Source organism: Alnus glutinosa, chromosome 7 (assembly GCF_958979055.1).
Source record: "Alnus glutinosa chromosome 7, dhAlnGlut1.1, whole genome shotgun sequence".
In the NCBI taxonomy this organism is placed as follows: domain Eukaryota; kingdom Viridiplantae; phylum Streptophyta; class Magnoliopsida; order Fagales; family Betulaceae; genus Alnus; species Alnus glutinosa.
Window position 1 is genome coordinate 9677073 of NC_084892.1, and position 20888 is coordinate 9697960.

Sequence of the window (20888 nt, forward strand, 5' to 3'; positions counted from 1 at the left end):
CCATGCAAAGATGAATACATGTTGCTCTACAAAATTAGAGGAATAGCTCTTCCTAAAATAACATATTACATTTTTCAGGAAAAAAAAAAATAAAATCACTCATTATTTTATATTTTCTCTCAATTTCTTTTTAAAAAGGAAAAAAGAATAAAAACAAAAAAAAAAGGAAAAAGGAAAAAACAAAAAAAAAATCCACATTTACCGTGGCTGGTCGACCACCCAATACTGTATGAAGCCGATGGTGGTGTGACCACCCCCGGAGCATTTGGAGGTGGCCTGTGCCACCCCCAAAGTTCCTCGGGGGTGCGGCCACCCACCAAATGGCTAGGGTAGTCAACCACTCCAAGGGTGGTTGCAGCCACCCCCGGCTTTTTTGGTAGTTTTTCATATTTTTTTTTTATATAATTTGAGTTTTTTTTTTTTTACTTTTTTTTCAAAATAATAATAATAATAATAATGTGGGGTTTTTTTTAGTATTTTTGATTTTTTTTTGTTTTTATTTTTAAATTTAATTTTTATTTTGTAATTGAAAAATGACACGTGTCAGTGGTATTATAGGCATATTTCGACAAAATTGGCCTTTTTGAAACGTTTTGGTAGTTTGGGGGGCCAAAGTCCAAGCGTTGGTAGTTCGTGAGGCTATTTCCAAAACGACTGGCAGTTGAGGAACTAAATTGTAATTTTTTCCTAATTGTAAAAGTGATAAAAAAATCTTGGGTTGTAAGTTAAGTTTGTTGGGAATAATCCGACTTAGGTCGGCCCGACCCACACCGGGGGCTACAAACCCACCTTAGTCCATGGGTCATCTAAATGTGAATCATCCCTTAAAGACCCATTCCTAAAGGTTTTTGGCCCCAAGGCTCGAACCGGCCAGTAGAAGAATCATAGGCCACAAGCTGGAAACTTCCAAATAGGCCCAAGCCCAAGAACACACAACAACAGGCGACCCATCCTGGGCCTGGGTGTGAGTTGCGGCACTAAAAGCACAAAGTGACAGTGGCAGTGCAAAAGGAATACTAGCACCGAACACTAGCACCTAGATGCTCCCTATAGTATAGGGGCGCCGAAATATCCCTACCACCGGGATACCCATGTTGGTGCAAGGGAGTGAAAATAGACAACGCCAAAATATCCCTACAGGAGCAGAAGAATGATGGCAGGCAAATGTACCTTTCTTAATGAGGAAGAAAGACAGGAAACACAAAGCCAGTCCCGAGCGAAGATCCGAAAGGATTTCTTGCTCCCCACTACAGACTCAAATAAAGGACTATAAATACCACTCACTCCAGGTACGATATATACTCTCTCTGGATCACCGAAAATTACTCTCAATCCCACTATCTGACTTAAGTATTGGAGGGAGGAATTCTGGTCAACCCCCGATGTATTATCTTAAACTTTTGAGGTATTGAAGTGCCATGACGATAAAACAATCAACGAGAAGTGAGCTGTCACGGACTTACTGGAAACTGAACCAACAAAGTTCTCCCTTAATATTTTATTTGGTAGTCTAAACTCGAAATAGAATGACGGTTTATAGTCCAATTTAGGGCTTGATATTGGTTAAATCGGTGATAGTATAAATATTTGTGTCCATCAAACCGATAAAGTCAGTTAATTACAAGGTTAATTACAGCCAGTTAATTAACTGGCTTTATACAACCCGTTATAATTTTTGAATTTTGCGATCAAATGCTAAGGTAGTTAATTGTTGGTCAGTTAACCGTGAAATTAGTCAATTAATTTTTAGTCGGTCGGTTAAATTGGTTAACTGCTTAGACAATTAAATGTAATGGGCCAAATTGTTTTTTTGGGGCTAAAGTTTGAATTAGACAATAAATTAGCTAAAATTGGTTGTTTTGGGGGCCAAATGACTTTTTTTATTATTATTCATGAAAATTTAATTTGACAGTAAATTAGCCCAAATGAGTTGTTTTAGTGGCCCCAATTTGAATTTGATAGTAAATTACTTAAAGTTCTACTCAGTTGCCCTCCACATATAACAAATTCCAATAAATTAAATGGTGCAACATTTAAGCTTTATATAAAATGCAGTAAATTATAAAATTTCATAATGCATGAAATACATAAGAATATGGAGGGAGAACATGCAATAAAAAGCAAGATGGAGATATCTGCGCGTGTACAAGCAACCTCTCCATGGACTCCCATGGTGCACTACAAGCAAACATTAATGCACCAGTACACATGAAAATAGAGGAAATGGGCTCAACTTTATTAACCAATAAGACAAAACATATATAAAGATAAAATCTTGGACAATAAATGTAGCAATAACGTTTCAGGAAGCTAACCCCGCGAATAACACATAGAGTAGGTGGATCACCTTCTTCAGAGAAAGAAATATCATTTCAAGTGTTTAATAGTTACAACCAATTCATCTTAGGGCAAGATAAAATGCACTTTCAGTATATTTCACCTAACACATCACTTATTCATTACAACACCTCTATCTGAAACAAAATCAAAACACAACAAGTAGGCAACAACTATTTCAAATTTTCACGAGTCACCTCCAACATGGGATCACCTTCAATTCCTTCGATTTGCTTTATTCAATAATAAAACAAATCAAAACATAAACATAGATATTAATAAAAAATAAAAAATAAAATACCACAAACAAGTAAATACCAAGTAAGAAAGCAATAAGATGCAAAAAACTTACCAGATACTTTCAATGAGACACCACTCAACAAAGTTCATCCCTCAAGCCTTAACCCGTGTCAAATATGATGAAATTATACATAATTTCTACCACAACAACATTTTTACAGAATTAGTAAAAATCAATTCAACAAAATAATTGGAACAATGAAGAAATATGAAATTAATAGATATTACATGAGTCAAGCACGTAGCTCTCTTTATGCTCCCTAATAGGAGAAGATCTCAACCACTTTTGAGTACATAAAAGAGCCTTAATTGTTTTCGAAGCCAACAAACTTCAAAAATGATCTATGATGCGACATTCAGTGCTAGATGCGACATTCAGTGCTAAATGCTTACTCATAAAGCAACGATGGTAATTGGAATCGCCAAGACATCTAGCGCTACCTCATAAATAACCGAAAACTTTGCCGAATTTACCTTTCACCGCATTAAAATATAAAAAGGTTTTACTTTGTGTCTCAACATCCTTCACAAAATACTGTTATATCTCTGTCTGACATTGCATCAAATTTGTGGGCCCCTTAAATGAATGGAAGTCCCTTAAAGCATATTTCATATTTTGATTAGCAGTACCCACACCCATTAAGGTTGAACTTGTGCAATTCTGCTATTCATTTGACAGCCTGGCCCCACTTCCTCACACATTCTTAGCATAGTGATTATATAATCGATCCAAAACATTATTTAATTTGGAAACAATATTTTTTGCTTTCTCTACCTTTACATTACTCATTAACCAAAATTTTAATACATCCATTTTGTAACGTGGATCAAGCAAAGAAACGACAAACAACAAACGGCTAATTTTCTCAAAATCTCCCTGGCCAATACTTATCATATTTCATTTTTATTTTGATTGCTATGATATTCAACAAAATATTATCATTTTCACAATGCTTTGTTAAACAATTATAAACTTTTTAGAGTACATTAAAATACAAGTTGGAAATAGAATACAATGAACCTGATATATGAATTGTCACATCATAAAACATTTGCAGAAATTTAGTAAAGTGTTGAACATTATACTAATCATATTCAATCGGAAGCCCTAAGCCTGGCCCCACTTCCTCACACATTCTTAGCATAGTGATTATATAATTGATCCAAAACATTATTTAATTTGGAAACAATCTTTTTTGCTTTCTCTACCTTTACATTACTCATTAACCAAATTTTTAATACATCCATTTTGTAATGTGGATCAAGCAAAGAAGCGACAAACAACAAACGGCTAATTTTCTCAAAATCTCCCTGGCCAATACTTATCATATTTCATTTTTATTTCGATTGCCATGATACTCAACAAAATATCATCATTTTCACAATGCTCTGTCAAACAATTATAAACCTTTGGGAGTACATTAAAATACAAGTTGGAAATTGAATACAAGGAACCTGATATATGAATTGTCACATCATAAAACATTTGCATAAATTTAGTAAAGTGTCGAACATTATACCAATCATCTTCAATCGGAAGCCTCAACCCCTTTCTCCACGCACCATCCTCACACAAATAGTTTTCAAAATTCATATATTCATCTAACATTATTTCAAAGGCCCTTTGATACCTCTATGCTACCTCCAAATGGCATAAGTAGAGTTTCATCTAGTAGTAACATCAAGAGTAAATGAATCATTAGACCCAATTTTATTCATTACCGCACAAGACTTAATGATGGCCAATTTGATCACTTCGCATATTTCACCATATTTCGGATCCTCGTGATTGAATTATCTATATATATCCTTCAAATCCTCATGCACAAATTGGATTGAGAACATGCGTACAACACATTACCTTACATGAATAAACTTATGGCAACAAACAACTTTGTTATTGGTAACAATTAATTTTTTAAACCACTCAACTGCACTATCATTAACAGTTGCAATGTCAACTGATATTGTCAGCACCCTTGCAATCCCCTATTCCACCAAACATTGCTCTAATTCTCTAGCAATCGTTTGCCTCCTATGATTCGACACTTGACGAAATGCCAGTATTCTTTTATGATATTTCTAAGTAGGATCAATGAAATGTCCAATGACATGCATGTCATTTATATTATGACTCGAAGTCAACGCGTTAGGGGTCAAACAAAAAATTGCAACAAAAAAAAAAGGCCTCGTAGATTTTTTATAAGCATGATATATAAAACAATCCCATCAGTGGATCATAAGTAGAATAGTAATCCGATCACATTCAATATCTTCCACCCATTTGTCCAAACTCCAATGTTATTTTAATAGTGTATAAGTGATGAATGTGCATAATTAAAGATTTAATGCATACCACTTGATTGGCTTCTATGAAGAAAGTCTAGTAGTTAATGTAATGCTCGCATGGTTTGTTAAGGATAATGAACCCGCATAGTGTCACTATAACACATCTGAACTTATTTAATAAGTAAATAAATCGAAGAATTACATTGATCCCTTAATGAGAAATTTATATAGCTGAAGGTACAACTATTTTTTTTCTTCTTCAATCAACAAGATAACCACAAAACTAAGTCACATTTTAAATAACAAGAGCTCTGCCAACAATAAGATAACTTAAAGCATCATAACATAACTTTAGTGTAATTCAACACAAAAGTCTTAGTTATAGATCAGATATCAAATATAGGCCTCCAAAATATTACACATCAAAGTCTATAAGTGAGGGCAAACACCAAATACAAAAAGATATAACTTAATTAGTTCCAAAAAAGTAATCCTTAATGGTCCCAATGATAGATTATATACAACCAGCATACAAGCATTTGGAAAGAAAAGCCCTATAAGTAGGTCTAGATCAATAACTAATTTTTAAAAAGTAGAATAAAAGAATATAAAATGGCATTTTGCAATAAAATATGACGCAAGAGATTTTCAAAAAATTCCCAGTCTAAGTCAGTTAACTGTGTCTGAAATCTTTTGGCTCCTATCTAGCAAATTGGAGGCTTTTTTTCTCGAACCCGCACCAACTAAAAAGAACACGAACAAATAAAGCTCCGCACTCGCTTCCACGGTGCGGTCCACGTGTTTGTTATAAATGTCTCTGCGCTTATTCGGCGCAAACTGCTGCATCTACTACTACTACCTCTCTAAACATCTTTTCCTCGCGCGGCGACTCTCTGCTTCTTCTCGGCGTCGAATCTCAATCTGTGCCATGTCTCAACGGCCCAACTTTCAAGGCGGTCGCCGGGGCGGCCCCAACGCCGGAGGACGCGGTGGTGGCCGCCGAGGCGGCGGTGGCGGTGGAGGCCGCGGTGGGGGACGCGGCGAGCAACGGTGGTGGGACCCGGTCTGGCGAGCGGAGCGACTGAGACAGAAACAATCAGAGGTGCGTTATTGAATCGTGTTTGTTAGCCCTTTTTTGGATGCTGAGGAACCGAGAAATGAAAAGGAATGGAAGTATTAACCTTACGTATTATGTTTTGGTTTCCAAAGTAGGAAAGGAACCGTTAATTGAGCTGAACAATTGTGAGGTTTTCATGGAATTCTTTATTATTGTCTTTCTGATTAACTGGTAATTTTTATCAAAGAAATGCGGTCTTATGTATGATTGAACGAACAAAAGCGAAGAATCAATATATTTTGCTAGAAAAGGCTGATGGATCGCAATATTGTATAGTTTTAAGTGCTCTCTTTCTCTCTCCACGAGACAATGCACTGAAACATATTGAAGTTAGTTTTACTTGGTGTAGATTAGAAAGTATTTTGTTTCTTGGGATTGAAAATGGTTTTGATATGCAGATGGAAGTTCTTGACGATAACGAGTGGTGGAGTAAGATGGAGCAGATGAAAAGGGGAGGGGAACAGGAGATGGTAATTAAGCGTAATTACAGTCGTGCGGACCAGCAAACCCTATCTGATATGGCTTATCAGCTGGGGCTTTACTTGTAAGTGCCTATAAATACATGGTGCAAAAATGGCTCAAGACTATATTCTAGTGGCGGCATTAACATGTTTGTGGCATTTTTCATGTGCGTGTCTGCTAATTGTGCATTAGGCTTTGAAATGTGTAGTTTGACTGGAAGTGCAGAATTAATTTCTGTGAACTATGTGATATGTGATCAGCAGATGGTTCACTTTGATGTTATAGCCACTTAAATCACTCTGTTATTTGACGTGAGAATTGTTCACTATTGTGTCATAGCCATGTAAATCTAGTTAGAGGAAGACTTGGGCAGCATTCTGTAACTTATAGTCTTGCTATTTGTTAATTAGTAGATCAAAGACTTGACTTCACTATTTAATAGGTCTTATTTAGTATCTTCAATGTGGAAAAGTGGAAAAGTTTAGTTAGAGCAGATAATCCTACTATGTAATTGACCAACATATATTATACTTACGATGGTTGGAAACTAAACAGAATTTTGGGATAAAAATGAGAGTCTTGATAAAATATTAGGACTCATCAATATGAGTATATATTTTATATTGGATGAGACTTCAACTTGATTATTTTTTGATTTGGCATCAATAATTTGACTTTTGAAGCTTCATTTTTCATTTTTTTTCTTGTTCTTGAATTTGTACTTGTGGAAGGGAAGCCATGCATACGATAAAGGGAAGGCTCTTGTTGTCAGCAAGGTTCCATTGCCAGATTACCGGGCAGATCTTGATGAACGCCATGGATCCACACAGAATGAGGTACAAATTATCTACAATATATATATAGATTATATTAGTCTTCGTATATTGGTATAGTACTATAGTAGTCTTTGTATATTGGTTTGAAAAATCTTATGATTTTTTAACCTTTCTTCAGATTCGAATGTCCTCAGATATTGAGCGGAGAGTTGGTAGTCTTTTGAATAGCTCAGAGTCACAGGGGGCAGTGCCTGTCAATGATTCTTCTATCACACCTATTCAGAGAGGCAAAAAATCAACAGCTGGTAGTAATATAAGAAAACCTGATTCCTTGTTGGACATTGATTCTGCTAAGGAGAAACTTAGTCTTGAACTTAAGCAAAGGCAGGAAAACATGAAGGTAAATATGCCAATTTGCTCCAGTTATGACATTATTCTTTGTTATTGTCGTGTGCAGAAATACTCAAATTGCTCCAGTATTTTCTTCAATTTTTAAGTGTACTTCAAAGTCCAAATATTGTTTTTGTCGTGTATTTACTACATGCAGGCAAGTGATTCTTTAAGGGCAATACAGTCATTCAGGGAAAAGCTTCCTGCATTCAAAGTGAGATCTGAGTTTCTGAAAGCTGTTGCAGAAAACCAGGTCTGATTTTCTTTCTGTTTCTGGCTATTTAAATGTTTAACTCATTTTTGGTGAATCATTAGGAGTTAGTTCCAACAGTATCTTCGAATCTTTTTTTTTTTTGAGAGAGAGTCTCTTGATCTGCCTTATGCTCTAGGTGGAATATCAAGTAGCATTTCGATTCAAAGTGTGCTTCATGCTACATATGCACGTTAAGAATACATGCTTCATTTTGCCACGTATCAGCCCAATATGTTACAACTTTGAAGCCAACAATTCCACTTTAGGTACAGATAATATTTATAATTCATACCTGAAATTTAGCATATGACATGTACCCTTGAGATTTCATTTTTTCTTCATAAGTATGACATTTTTGTATACGTTTCAAAAGTATTTAGTGTATTCTAAGAAGAAAAAAGGAAGAAGGAAGGAGAAGATGCCAAAGAAAAGATATTTTGTGAATAGGGTCTTGAATAACTTTGACTGAATGTTCGTTCATGTGAAGTTTAGTATAATATGAGTCTCGTAGTTGGTCCGCTTAATCTTATTTGATCAGATTCAACATTTAAATGGACTTGTCAAGTATTCGGTGCTGTTTTTTATTGCCATCTTTTGTATTTTTTAAGAAAATGTCTTGAGAAATCCTTTGATTCCCTTGAATATTGAAGTAATACCCAGCCTTCAATTTCTTTCCTTAGTTTTGGTTCTCTGGTGTTACTTCTAGTATTTACAAGGTTTCACTGATTCTTTTTAGTTTTGTTTGCAATATAGGTATTGGTAGTTTCGGGGGAGACAGGTTGTGGCAAAACAACTCAGCTCCCTCTGTTTATTCTAGAAGACGAAATATCCTCTCTGCGCGGTGCTGATTGCTGCATAATGTGCACTCAACCCCGCCGAATATCAGCTATATCTGTTGCTGCTCGTATTGCTTCTGAAAAGGGGGAGAGTCTCGGCGAAACTGTTGGTTATCAGATCCGCCTGGAAGCAAAGCGCTCTGCTCAAACACGGTTGCTATTTTGTACCACTGGAGTATTACTCCGACAGTTGGTAATATGATATTTCTCGACAGCTTCTAACTGCTTTTTGAACCTTGCAGTTTGCTTGGTCCTACCTAGGATTATTTTTCTTTTAACTTGTGTATCTATATCTTGCTTTTTATAATTCTGGACTATGAAATTGCTTAAAGAGTAGCTTGATTAAATAATTATTTTCATCTCAGATATCAAGCTCTGAGAATAGCAAAGTGCAGGGTTTTCTGAATGTTCACTGGTGAAACATTACCTAGGTATTGCACTAAATCCAGATAGAGCTACATCTTTAGTGGACAACATAAAGTTCCATCCTACCAAAAAACAAAATGAAAAAGGAGAATGTTAATACTAGGATCTCTCATGTTTGTAGTAGCCTATGGGGAAGCCATTGATTCTCGTCTTCTACGTCGTTGTCATTCTCCTTTCCTGAATCCTGTATTTGATGGTGGACTTCAGGTTCAGGACCCAGAGTTAACAGGGGTGAGCCATCTGCTAGTGGATGAAATCCATGAAAGAGGCATGAATGAAGACTTTTTACTAATAATTCTGCGTGATCTTCTTCCTCGCCGTCCAGATTTACGTCTTATTCTAATGAGTGCTACCATCAATGCTGACTTGTTCTCCAAATATTTTGGAAATGCCCCAACTATACATATACCGGTATTTATTATTATTTTAATCTCATACTGTTTAAACATGAATCTCATTAAGGTTGTCGAATGCATATATTGTAGTCACACATAATTTTTCTTTGTCAAAATGGCAGGGATTGACTTTCCCTGTTGCTGAGTTTTTTCTAGAGGACGTGCTGGAGAAAACTCGTTATAATATCAAGTCGGAGTTTGACAATTTTGAGGGGAATTCAAGGAGAAGAAGGAGACAACAAGACTCTAAGAAAGATCTTTTAACGGAATTATTTGAGGCATGTTTACATTCTCTACCTCCCTTTTTTTTGTTTATTAAAAATTTACTTTTGTAATTGCCAATGAGCTCTAATTCAAGTGGCACTGCCTCTGCTTGTGATACGAAGTTGGAGGGTGAAATCATAGATTTAAGACCCACCAGATGTGTGTGCAACTAACCAATAAAAAAAATCACCATTTCATTCTCTGCTCGGGTTATTCAATACCATTGGTTTAATGTATTTGTTTATAATCTGTAATGTAAATATATTCTATCGACAGACTGGATTGCTTTTCATCTGTTACGTTGGTTAGGTGATCTATAGCTTTGTAAATTTCTCTTTTCCTCAAATCTCATATTGGTGCTATATTAGGTATATTTGATTTGCACAGTCGTGTATTTATGAGTATGATATCCTTTATGCCAATAGTGTGTTTGAACGGTGGGGCAGACCATATCCTGCCCGGTGTTTACTATTCATTATTTTCATTTTCATTCAAGGAACTCTGTAAAAGTGTTTATATAGCGTTATCTTATGTAAAAGTACATAATGTTCAGGACTAATATATGAAAAAGGGGAAATAGTGCTTATTTTGCATATACAGAACCTTGAAGTCCATGCTTGTGAGCAAGGCCAAGTGAAGTTGGTCAGCAGCTAGAACTTTTATGTTGCATGTTACTGTTACGAGTCTACACCATGACTAAGAAGGAGAGAAGTGTGCTGCCGAATACCATGCCTCTCCCAAGGAAAGTCTTGAGCTGCACAACATGGCTAACAAGGAAAGTCTTGGGTATGCCTAGTAGAGTTATCGACTTATTTGCCTGTTGGTGGAAGGCTGGAAGGCCAAGTAGTGCTGTGGTTTGGAAGATGGTGCCCATTTGTATTTTTTGGTGTGTTTGGAAGGAGAGAAACCTTAGATGTTTCGAAGATATGGAGAATTCCTTGGAGGATATTGTTGCCTTGTTCTTTCGTATGCTATATCTTTAGACGGTGGCCTTTTTGTCACCTTTGTCGATTAGTTTTTCTGATTTTCTTGTTTGTTTTTCTCTGCCTTCTTAGGCGTTTCCTTGTGCATACTTCCAGTGTACTGAGGGGTGCCTTACGCTTTCAATAAAGCTTTATTTACTTATCAAAAAAAAAAGAAAAGGAAAGAATACTGCGTGGAGAAGAAAGTGGCTGATTAAGGCAAGAGGACCTATTGTAAACGTAGGATACATGCTCATAAAGCAAGAATCTTGCTAGGAGAATAAATGCAGGATTTTAAGGAGAGAAATAAGGGACTTATTTCCCATTAGAGTAAGCAGGATTTTAAGGAGAGAAATAAGGGACTTGTTGCCCATTAGAGTAAGCAGGATTTTAGGGAGAGAAATAAGGGATTTGTTTCCCATTAGGGTTAGAAGTAATATTTACGTATTATATTTCCTCTTATGTAATCATCTCTATATAAACCTAATAGAGTGATCAATAAAAAGATGAAGAAGAAAGATTATATTCAACTCTTGTAGTTGTTTTGGAGTTTTTTAGGGTTCCTCGAATAATCCTAACATTAGGAGGCCTAGGGTACCTCGAATACCCTACTATCACACCATTCGCACGCACCTACTATTCAATTTACCATTGTTAATCCTTTGTTACGGAGGTCCATAACAGTTACAGTCACATAATCTGCCACAATTCTGAAATATTACCATAAATAAGATTTACATTAGATGTTGTTTTGTGTCTCTGAGTTTAGCATCTGATTGCTTCATGGTCCTTGAAACTGCAAGTTTGCAACAGGTAGAGACACATTGAATGTAACACTCTATGTCCTTGTCAATGTATCTTTCTTCAATAGTAAAATTCACGGAAAAGAAAATTTTATGGTGCCCGCATAAGTCAAGATATCACGAAGACAAGCTAAGACTTAGGGATGCTAATTTTCTTTTGATAAGTAAACAAACTTCATTAAAATGCAGAAGGGTGTACCCATGTACACATGAAGTATACAAGAGAAACACCTAACTAGAAAAAGGAAAAAAAAAAAAAAGATAAAAAAAAGTCATGAAAACACTTATAGGCAGCCATCCATTGGTATAGGGTATTGAAAAAAAATGGCCTTTAATTCCACCACTGTCCTCTCGCTACTAATTTTTTGGGAACTCTTTCTTTTTAGTTTTGATCCTTCCAGGAAACACTATTTCTTTTTCTTTTCTTCTTCTTCTTTTTTTTATTTTATTTTATTTTATTTTTTTTAAGTAACCACATTTTAAGGAAACACTGAATACCATAAATTGTACTGTAAACAATATGCATGGTATCTAAAACTGCAGATATACTTAATACATATGATTAGCAAAGGAGGAGTGTTTTTACAGCATTGCCAACTGTTAATGTCTGTATTCTGCATACAATAGGGCTATTGGTTTCCTTCCTGATTTTCTGTTACATTTTCTTCTGCGTTCTTTGAATGATGCATTTCCCAATGAACTTTTTCTGGCTATTTTATGTAGAGTTACTCATTACATTTTTCCAAATGTGTCATTCAGGAATTTCTGTTATGATTCCATAATATACTTACTGCTTTATTGCTTTGTTTTATTCAGGATGTTGATATTGATTCTCACTACAAAAATTATAGTATATCTACAAGAAAGTCTCTTGAAGCTTGGTCTGGTTCACAACTTGATTTGGGCCTGGTACGTACTTTGAGTATCTATTTACCAATGAAAATAACTTTCTTTATCAGTAGCTTGAACTTTCCTTGCTTGATAGAAAAATATATAGTGGATCTGATTTTATGCTTAGCATTTTGACAGATGTTTGTGTGGTCAAGTGTGTAGCTTTTTCCATTGATAATTTTGAAAGACAGTTCTTATAATTTGTAAGGAGATTAATGGGAAACTTAAAACATCCATCATGAGAAGTGTTATAGTCTTAGCAAAAATAAAAAAATAAAAAGGAAAAGAAAAAAAGAAAGATGTTTAAGAATTTTTTTTTTTTTGATAAGTAATGATAGTTTTATTGAAAGCGTAAGGCGCCCCTACGTACACTAGAAGTATACAACAGGAAACACCTAACTAGAAAGCGAAAAAGAAACAAGAAATTCAGCAAAGCTGATAGATAAAGGGTACAGAAAAGCCATCGACCAGACATACAAGGTATGGAGAAATAACTCTAGCACCTCCTCTAGGGAGCTCTCTAGGTTCTCAAAATGCCTAAGGTTTCTCTCTCTCCAGATACACCAAAAAAGGCAAATAGGCACCATCTTCCATGTAGTAGCGCTCCCAGATCTCCCAGACTTCCACCAACAAGCAACTAAGTCAAGCACACTCCTAGGCATGACCCACGAAATACCAAAGCGGGAGAAAATGTTGTTCCAAAGAGAAGAGGCTAGATCGCAATGCAGGAGGATATGGTCCACTGATTCCCCATCCCTCTTGCAAAGACAGCATCTATCCACAATAATAATGTGCCTCTTCCTAAGATTGTCCAAGGTAAGAATTCTGCCTAAAGCTGCAGACCAAGTGAAGAAGGCTGCCCTCGGGGGAGCCTGAGACCGCCACACACACTTCCATGGGAACCACGATCCTCCAGAACCCATCATAGAACCAAAAGATGACTTCACCCCGAACACACCTTTCTTGGACGGGACCCATTTGAGACAATCAGCCCTCTCAAAGTTCACCTTGGAAGCGCCCAGTACCTGGAAGAAAGAGGCAAAAACATCGACTTCCCAATCATGAGCCTCTCTAACAAAGCTCACATTCCAATGAATGGACCCACCCAAACTCTCCAAATTATCAGCCACTGACGCATCCTTCACCCGAGCAATGCCAAAGAGATCAGGAAACACTTCTTTCAGAATCGAATCTCCACACCACAAGTCATGCCAAAATCTAATCCTGCTCCCATCCCCCACCTCGAATCTAAGGAATTTGGAGAAATTCTCCCATCCTTTCCTTATAAACTTCCACAACCCTACTCCAAACGCCCCAGTCACCTCTCGGGAGCACCACCCACCCCACAAACTTCCATATTTGGAATCCACCGCGACTCTCCACCAAGCATCTCTATCCATGCCATAGCGCCATAACCATTTACCTAGCAATGCTCGATTGAACTGAACCAACTTCCTAATGTCCAGTCCCCCCTTCGAAATAGGAGTACAAACCTTCTCCCAACTCACCAAATGGTATTTAAAATCATCACCCATTCCACCCCAAAGAAAATCGCATTGCAACTTCTCAATGCGAGAAGCAACACTCACCGGTAAAGGGAACAAAGACATGTAGTACGTAGGCAGGTTAGAGAGCGTACTCTTGATAAGGGTCACTCTCCCTCCCTTAGAGAGGTATAACCTTTTCCAACTAGCCAACCGTTTTTCAACCTTCTCAATAACTCCATCCCAGATACGAATAGACTTGTAGGGAGCCCCCAATGGAAGACCCAGATACATCACAGGCAAATGAGCAACTTCACACTCTAAAATCTCGGCTAACCTTCCCACGTGAGCGACATTCCCCACTGGAATAATGCTGGATTTGGCCAAGTTAACCTTAAGACCCGATACAGCCTCAAATAAGAGCAAGGGAGCTCGCAAAGACCGAATCTTTGAGGAGCTTGCATCACAGAAAATCAATGTATCATCAGCGAACAAAAGGTGGGAAAAAGAAGCTTCGCCCACTCTGAAGCCATCCAACACACCCCCACTCACTGCCGCAGTAATCATCCGACTCAGCGCCTCCATAACAAACACAAACAACAGTGGGGACAAAGGGTCTCCTTGCCTAAGGCCTCGCGAGCTGCTGAAAAAGCCATATGGTGAACCATTAACTAGCACCGAAAACTTTGCAGAAGAAATGCACCGAGCTATCCACGAACACCACTTACCCCCAAAGCCGCATCTCCTCAACATATACAACAGAAAGTCCCAATTGACGTGATCATAAGCTTTTTCTAAATCCATTTTGCAGATGACTCCCGGCTCCCTTGATTTAATACGACTATCAAGGCATTCATTCGCAATAAGGATTGGATCAAGAATCTGCCTCCCTTTGATGAAAGCACTCTGGGATTTGGAGATAACCTTGTCCATAACCGTCTTCAATCTGTTGGCCAAGACTTTAGCAATAATCTTGTAGATACCTCCTACAAGGCTTATAGGCCGGAAATCTTTGAGAGACAAGGCTCCTGGAGTCTTAGGAATAAGAGAGATAAAAGAAGCATTCAAACTCTTCTCAAAAACCTCTCTAGCATGAAACTCAGAAAAAACCTCCATAATGTCCAGTCGCACCACCTCCCAACAAGCTTGGAAAAAAGCCATAGTGAAGCCATCCGGACCCGGCGCTTTGTCGCCATTCAAAGCAAACACTACCTTTCTAACTTCCTCCTCCTCAAAGTCTCTCTCCAACCACCTAGCTTCTGACTCTAAAATGGCATCAAAGGAAAGATCATCCAACCGAGGCCTCCAAGATGTTTAAGAATTGTTCAGCTATTGTCCCTCTTTCTTGTGTGGCACATGTTAGATGTAACTTAATGCACCAAAATGTGATAGGAACATGTATTAATATGAAAAGCTTATTATTAGAAATATTTTTATTATGATAGAAGGAAGTGAATAATTACATATCAGCATCAGGATCATACTTGTGCCACTTGGGTTTTGGCTCAAGTGAACAGTTGGGGAGGGGTTGGTAGATCTTGGTTCAGAAAAACCTTGAGGATCATACTAGCTGCTAATATTGTCTTATCCCAGCAAACAATACAAAAAAGAAGAAGCAACATTCTGTTTTGTTCACAAATTTTACAATTATATGCAAAGGCTATTTTTTCCTTAAAGCATTGTAATGCGTTTTATTTAGTAATTGTGTTTTTAGATGTTTATTCTACCGTTATAGGTGAATAATCTTTTTTCAATGTTGATGATCATGACATGCCAAATGGAAACAGATATTTGGTAGATAACTTAACGCTAAACACAGAAATATGGCCCAATGGCGTAGGTATTGTTTGGATTGTTACTAATTGAAATGCAAAAGTTTTCATCAGGTTGTGGTAACCATGGTCTTTTTTGGCCCAGAAACTTGACATCGTTCATTTCAATTACAACTGTTAGAGTCAGACTGCCGATTGATGTATCTTCATGATTCATATGTTTTGAGGGGCCTCACATTGTCAATTTGATTTGGAAAACTGCTAGAGTTGAGAGATTTATAGTTAGATTGAGGAAAACTTTGAGTAGGAAGTTATTATACTAGCCATTGTTGCCCCTGGCTTGTATTAGGCTTCTACCTGCCAGCTTTACAATTATGTAGAATTATTTAATTAATGACTGATTTAATGTAATAGTGCCATATAAAACCTGTTATATACAAAATTTATATCGGGTTGCAGCCAAGGAAATCTGTATCCTTCTCTGAGTAGGCCTACTTCATTATTCTCCTAATGGTGAATCTTACGGCTGATATTATTATAATCTCTATTACTGTCATTGAGACAATCCCCAGTCCAGCTGCAAAGTTCTGAGTAGAAAATAATAATAGAAAAAAACTAAGTTACTACATATAAATTATTTGGGACTGCAAATCAAATTTTAGAAAGTTTGATCTTGTGAATTGGTTTAGAAGCTTCTAGTGTCTTCATTAAGTAAGATCTTAACACATTCTTTTCTATAAATTCAAGAGGTTTATTGAAAACAACAACAAGGTGCAGACAATTTTAAACAGATGTGGTTATTACAACCCACCTGTAAGAGAAGTGTCACAAAAAAAGTGAAAAAGATATGATTATAACAGTCAACCCATGAGTGATGCTGATAGCTCTAAAACTAAAATGATTTCAATTTTGGTGTTGATGATGCCTTATTACCTGAATTAGATATATACTTGGCACACGCAGCTTTTGGGAGATATCTACACCCAGCTTTTTTCAATTGGTTCTTGTTTGTCTAGAGGTTTATAAGTTAAGCACAGCTGCTCCTGTTGCCCACTTATGCAATTCAGTGGGCAATTCAGATGGCACTCTCCTTTTTGCAATTCGGTCTCATAATTTGTCAATAGGAGATTGCTGGATGTGCTCGTTATATATTGCTTGGGTGGGGAACTGGGATGACAGTTTTGTTATATGTATTTTTCCCCTCCATTCCAAAGATGAGATATTTCTATCACCGCTTTCCTCTATTCAATATCATTTATTATTAATATCTATTTTCTTACTCCAATTTAAATTAGAATTTTTCTTGTAGTCATATCAATGGTGTTGAATTGTAGGTGGAGGCGAAAATTGAATATATATGTCGCCATGAAGGTGATGGAGCTATTCTTGTATTCCTTACGGGCTGGGATGAGATTTCTAAGCTACTTGACAAACTTAAAGGAAACAACTTCCTTGGCGATCCCAGCAAGTTTCTGGTCCTTCCCCTACATGGTTCAATGCCCACCATCAATCAACGTGAGATATTTGATCGCCCTCCCCCTAACAAGAGGCAAGCTTACTTTTACTAATTTTATCTTTTTAATGTTAAGATCATTATTACTTCTTTTATTGTTTAGTTCTTTTCCTTTGCTATGGAAATATTTGTGAGTATTTCTTTGTTGTCCATCAGCATGATAGTGCATATATGGATACGGAACTCAATTATGTATTTCACTGTGCATAGTTTTCTTACATTTAGAGGACCAAGGCACAAAGGAATGGCAATGCAGTCTTGTGCATGAATCTCATTTAGTTATAGTGTCTTTTCATTTCATTTGATTCCCAGACTAATGAGCATACATATCAATAATTTTCTGTTTATTTGGAGCCTTGTATGATTGTTAAAGGTGAGAGTGATGAGCCTCTGTGGTACTATTAGTGTTAGAGTTTGTTGACCATAGTACTCAGTTTCTCCCTGTATTTAACTGTTGAATGTCAATTGGACACTGCTAAACCCCTCACAATTTCACGTCACAAAAATATTTAAACTTCTTTCCTTTTTGTTTTCTAAATTCTAAATATGCTTCATCTATTATTGTAGGAAAATTGTGCTGGCAACAAATATTGCAGAGAGTAGTATCACTATAGATGATGTTGTGTATGTCATAGACAGTGGAAAGGCAAAGGAAACTAGTTATGATGCCCTGAACAAACTGGCTTGTCTATTACCATCGTGGATTTCTAAGGCTTCCGCACATCAGGTATACAGTTAGTGCCATAAAGGTGTAATAGCAAATGAGAGGTTCTTCTTTTTGAAACATGTTTCTCCAACTTATTTAGCTAAATTGATATGTTGCTTAATTGGATGTCCCTTCTTTTTCTTTTTTATTCTCCCTCTTTCTTTTCTGTTGATTATGGTCAAACAATTTCAGAGACGAGGTCGTGCTGGCCGTGTGCAACCTGGAATTTGTTATAGACTGTATCCAAAAATGATCCACGATGCAATGCTTCAGTATCAGTTACCTGAGATTCTAAGAACACCTTTGCAAGAGCTATGCCTGCATATCAAAAGTTTGCAGCTTGGAACTGTTGGATCATTTTTGGCCAAAGCACTTCAGCCACCAGATGCTCTTGCCGTTCAAAATGCGATTGAACTTCTTAAAACAATTGGAGCTTTAGATGAGATGGAGGAGCTTACTCCACTTGGTGCGTAACATTGAATACTAGTTGTCTCCATTGGATTATTACCTTTAGGATGATATATGATTGTAATCTGAATAATTTTGTGTAAAGGTCGCCATCTTTGCACTCTACCATTGGACCCAAATATTGGGAAGATGCTTCTTATGGGGTCTATCTTTCAATGCCTCAATCCTGCCTTAACAATTGCCACAGCTCTTGCGCATCGTGACCCTTTTGTCCTACCAATAAATAGGAAAGAGGAAGCTGATGCAGCAAAAAGATCCTTTGCTGGTGATTCTTGCAGGTTGGTCATTAAGCTGAGCCATTCTGCTGCACCTTTGCATCTGGAGAGTTTTTCAAAAATATCCTTGATTCTGTCGCTAATTCCAAAATTTTGAACACATTTTTCATGCAGTGACCACATAGCACTTCTTAAAGCCTTTGAAGGATGGAAAGATGCAAAACGAAATGGAAGGGAAAGAGCATTCTGTTGGGATAGCTTTTTATCCCCAGTAACCTTGCAGATGATGGACGATATGAGAATGCAGTTTCTAGATCTATTATCAGACATTGGCTTTGTAGACAAATCAAGGGGTGCTAATGTAAGCTTTTATGATTTTCAATTTTTGCTGTTTAAAGTGAAGTATTCCTTTCCCCCTCCCCACATTTTTTTGTTTATTTATTTTTCAGTATTTGACCATTTTTCCCCTATATCAATTAGTTATGATGATTTTCATGTTCATTTTTCTCTTTCTAATTAGGTGTTTCTTTTGTATACTCCCGGTGTACTTAGGGGCGCCTTACGCTTTTAATAAGATTGGTTTATTACTTATAAAAAAAAAACCATTTCAACCCATGGCCGGTGAACTATGGCACTCTATTTCCTTCTCATATAACCATATGAAAATTGTTGTTTGTATCTATGCGAAGAAGAAGGATTTGCAGGATTTACTAGACGTGAAATGTTTGTGCAGGCTTACAACCAGTACAGCCATGATTTGGAGATGGTCTGTGCAATCCTTTGTGCTGGACTATACCCAAATGTTGTGCAGTGCAAAAGAAGAGGAAAGCGATCAGCATTCTACACTAAAGAAGTTGGGAAAGTTGACATCCATCCTGCTTCTGTCAATGCAGGGGTTCATCTCTTCCCTCTGCCTTACATGGTTTACAGTGAAAAGGTGAAAACAACTGGCATCTACATCCGAGACTCTACAAATATATCAGACTTTGCTCTACTTCTATTTGGTGGTAATCTCACCCCTAGCAAATCCGGGGAGGGCATTGAGATGCTTGGTGGTTACCTTCATTTCTCTGCATCAAAGAGCGTTTTAGAGCTAATACGGGTATTGTCCTCAACATTTTTTGTTGAATTTTATGACTCCTCAAATGATGTTTCCTTTTCTTTTTCCTTCTCCCTTTCTTTATACATAACTTTTGGGTTTTTGCAGAAATTGCGTGGGGAACTTGATAAGCTTTTAAATAGGAAGATTGAGGAACCGGGGTTGGACATTTCTATGGAGGGAAAAGGAGTGGTTGCTGCTGTGGTTGAGTTATTGCACAGCCATAATTTACGTTACTAAACAGCAGTGCTGCCATTCCTTTTCTTTTCTTTTTCGTTCTTCCTAGTAAGCAACATGAGAACCATAGAATTCTGCCACCAACATTTTTGGGCATTTGGATGTATGTAATTTAGTTGGGTGGCTATAATACTGATTTTATGATTTTTTTTTTTTTTTATGTACGCAAAAATAACATGGAGGATGTTTTAGCGATCTCAATTTGTATTTAGCTATAAAATCTATAAAGGTCGAATTTTTTTCAATGCTCTTGTTTCGTGGTTACAGGATTTTTTTTTTTTTTTTTTTTCTCAACTAAAACTCGTGATATTATTAAATTATAAAGGACCGTTTCTCATCAAAACTTGTTCCAATGATTGATTAATGGCTACCTTTGGTCAAATGATGAGTAACACAATTAGCTTCCTTTTTGATGTGTCTCACAAATCATGACTGAAAACTATTTAAAACAAGGGAAAACTGCAATCTATCCCCCCTGATGTTTACACGAATTTGCAATTTTGGTCCCAATGTTTAGATTGCTTCAATTGCACCCAATAAAGCTGCAAAAATTTTCAATCCGTCCCCTTCCGTCCAATTGCTCCGTCTGATGAGACGGAAATGGACCCACGTGCGCGGCATGTGAAATATATGCAGATAACCGGACGAAAATAACCTAAAAAATGCCCTTATTTAAATGGCAGCGTATAGTGTAAAACACCATAAAAATGAAACTCGTCCATGCATGTCCACGTCATCGTCGTCTTCTTCGTCTCTGAAACTAACCATTGCATGCCCTTATTCAACGGTTGCTGGTCGGGTTCCACCACAATCCTCTCCACCGGCGAACCAGTCATTCTCTACACCGAAAATTGACCCACAGAACCAGCAAGTCCAAAACTTGCACTGTGCCC

At 37.0% G+C, this 20888-nt stretch overlaps 1 protein-coding gene across 2 annotated transcripts; it reads left to right on the forward strand.

The window, feature by feature from the left end:
- The first annotated feature begins 5779 nt into the window (after positions 1-5779).
- LOC133872795 (DExH-box ATP-dependent RNA helicase DExH1) lies at positions 5780-20240 on the forward strand. 2 transcript variants are annotated; one of them, XM_062310401.1, is made up of 16 exons: positions 5780-6028; positions 6442-6587; positions 7242-7341; positions 7460-7681; positions 7829-7924; positions 8678-8953; positions 9394-9597; positions 9704-9859; positions 12427-12519; positions 17092-17306; positions 17838-17997; positions 18169-18442; positions 18530-18722; positions 18834-19020; positions 19393-19761; positions 19867-20240. In XM_062310401.1, the coding sequence occupies exons 1-16, from the start codon at positions 5855-5857 to the stop codon at positions 19996-19998; spliced, it is 2997 nt and encodes a 998-aa protein (XP_062166385.1). In that variant the 5' UTR covers positions 5780-5854; the 3' UTR covers positions 19999-20240. The 2 variants fall into 2 exon arrangements, with proteins under 2 accessions (XP_062166385.1, XP_062166386.1); XM_062310402.1 differs by lacking the exon at positions 5780-6028 and having other exon boundaries at positions 6460-6587; positions 7237-7341.
- The last annotated feature ends 648 nt before the right edge of the window (positions 20241-20888 follow it).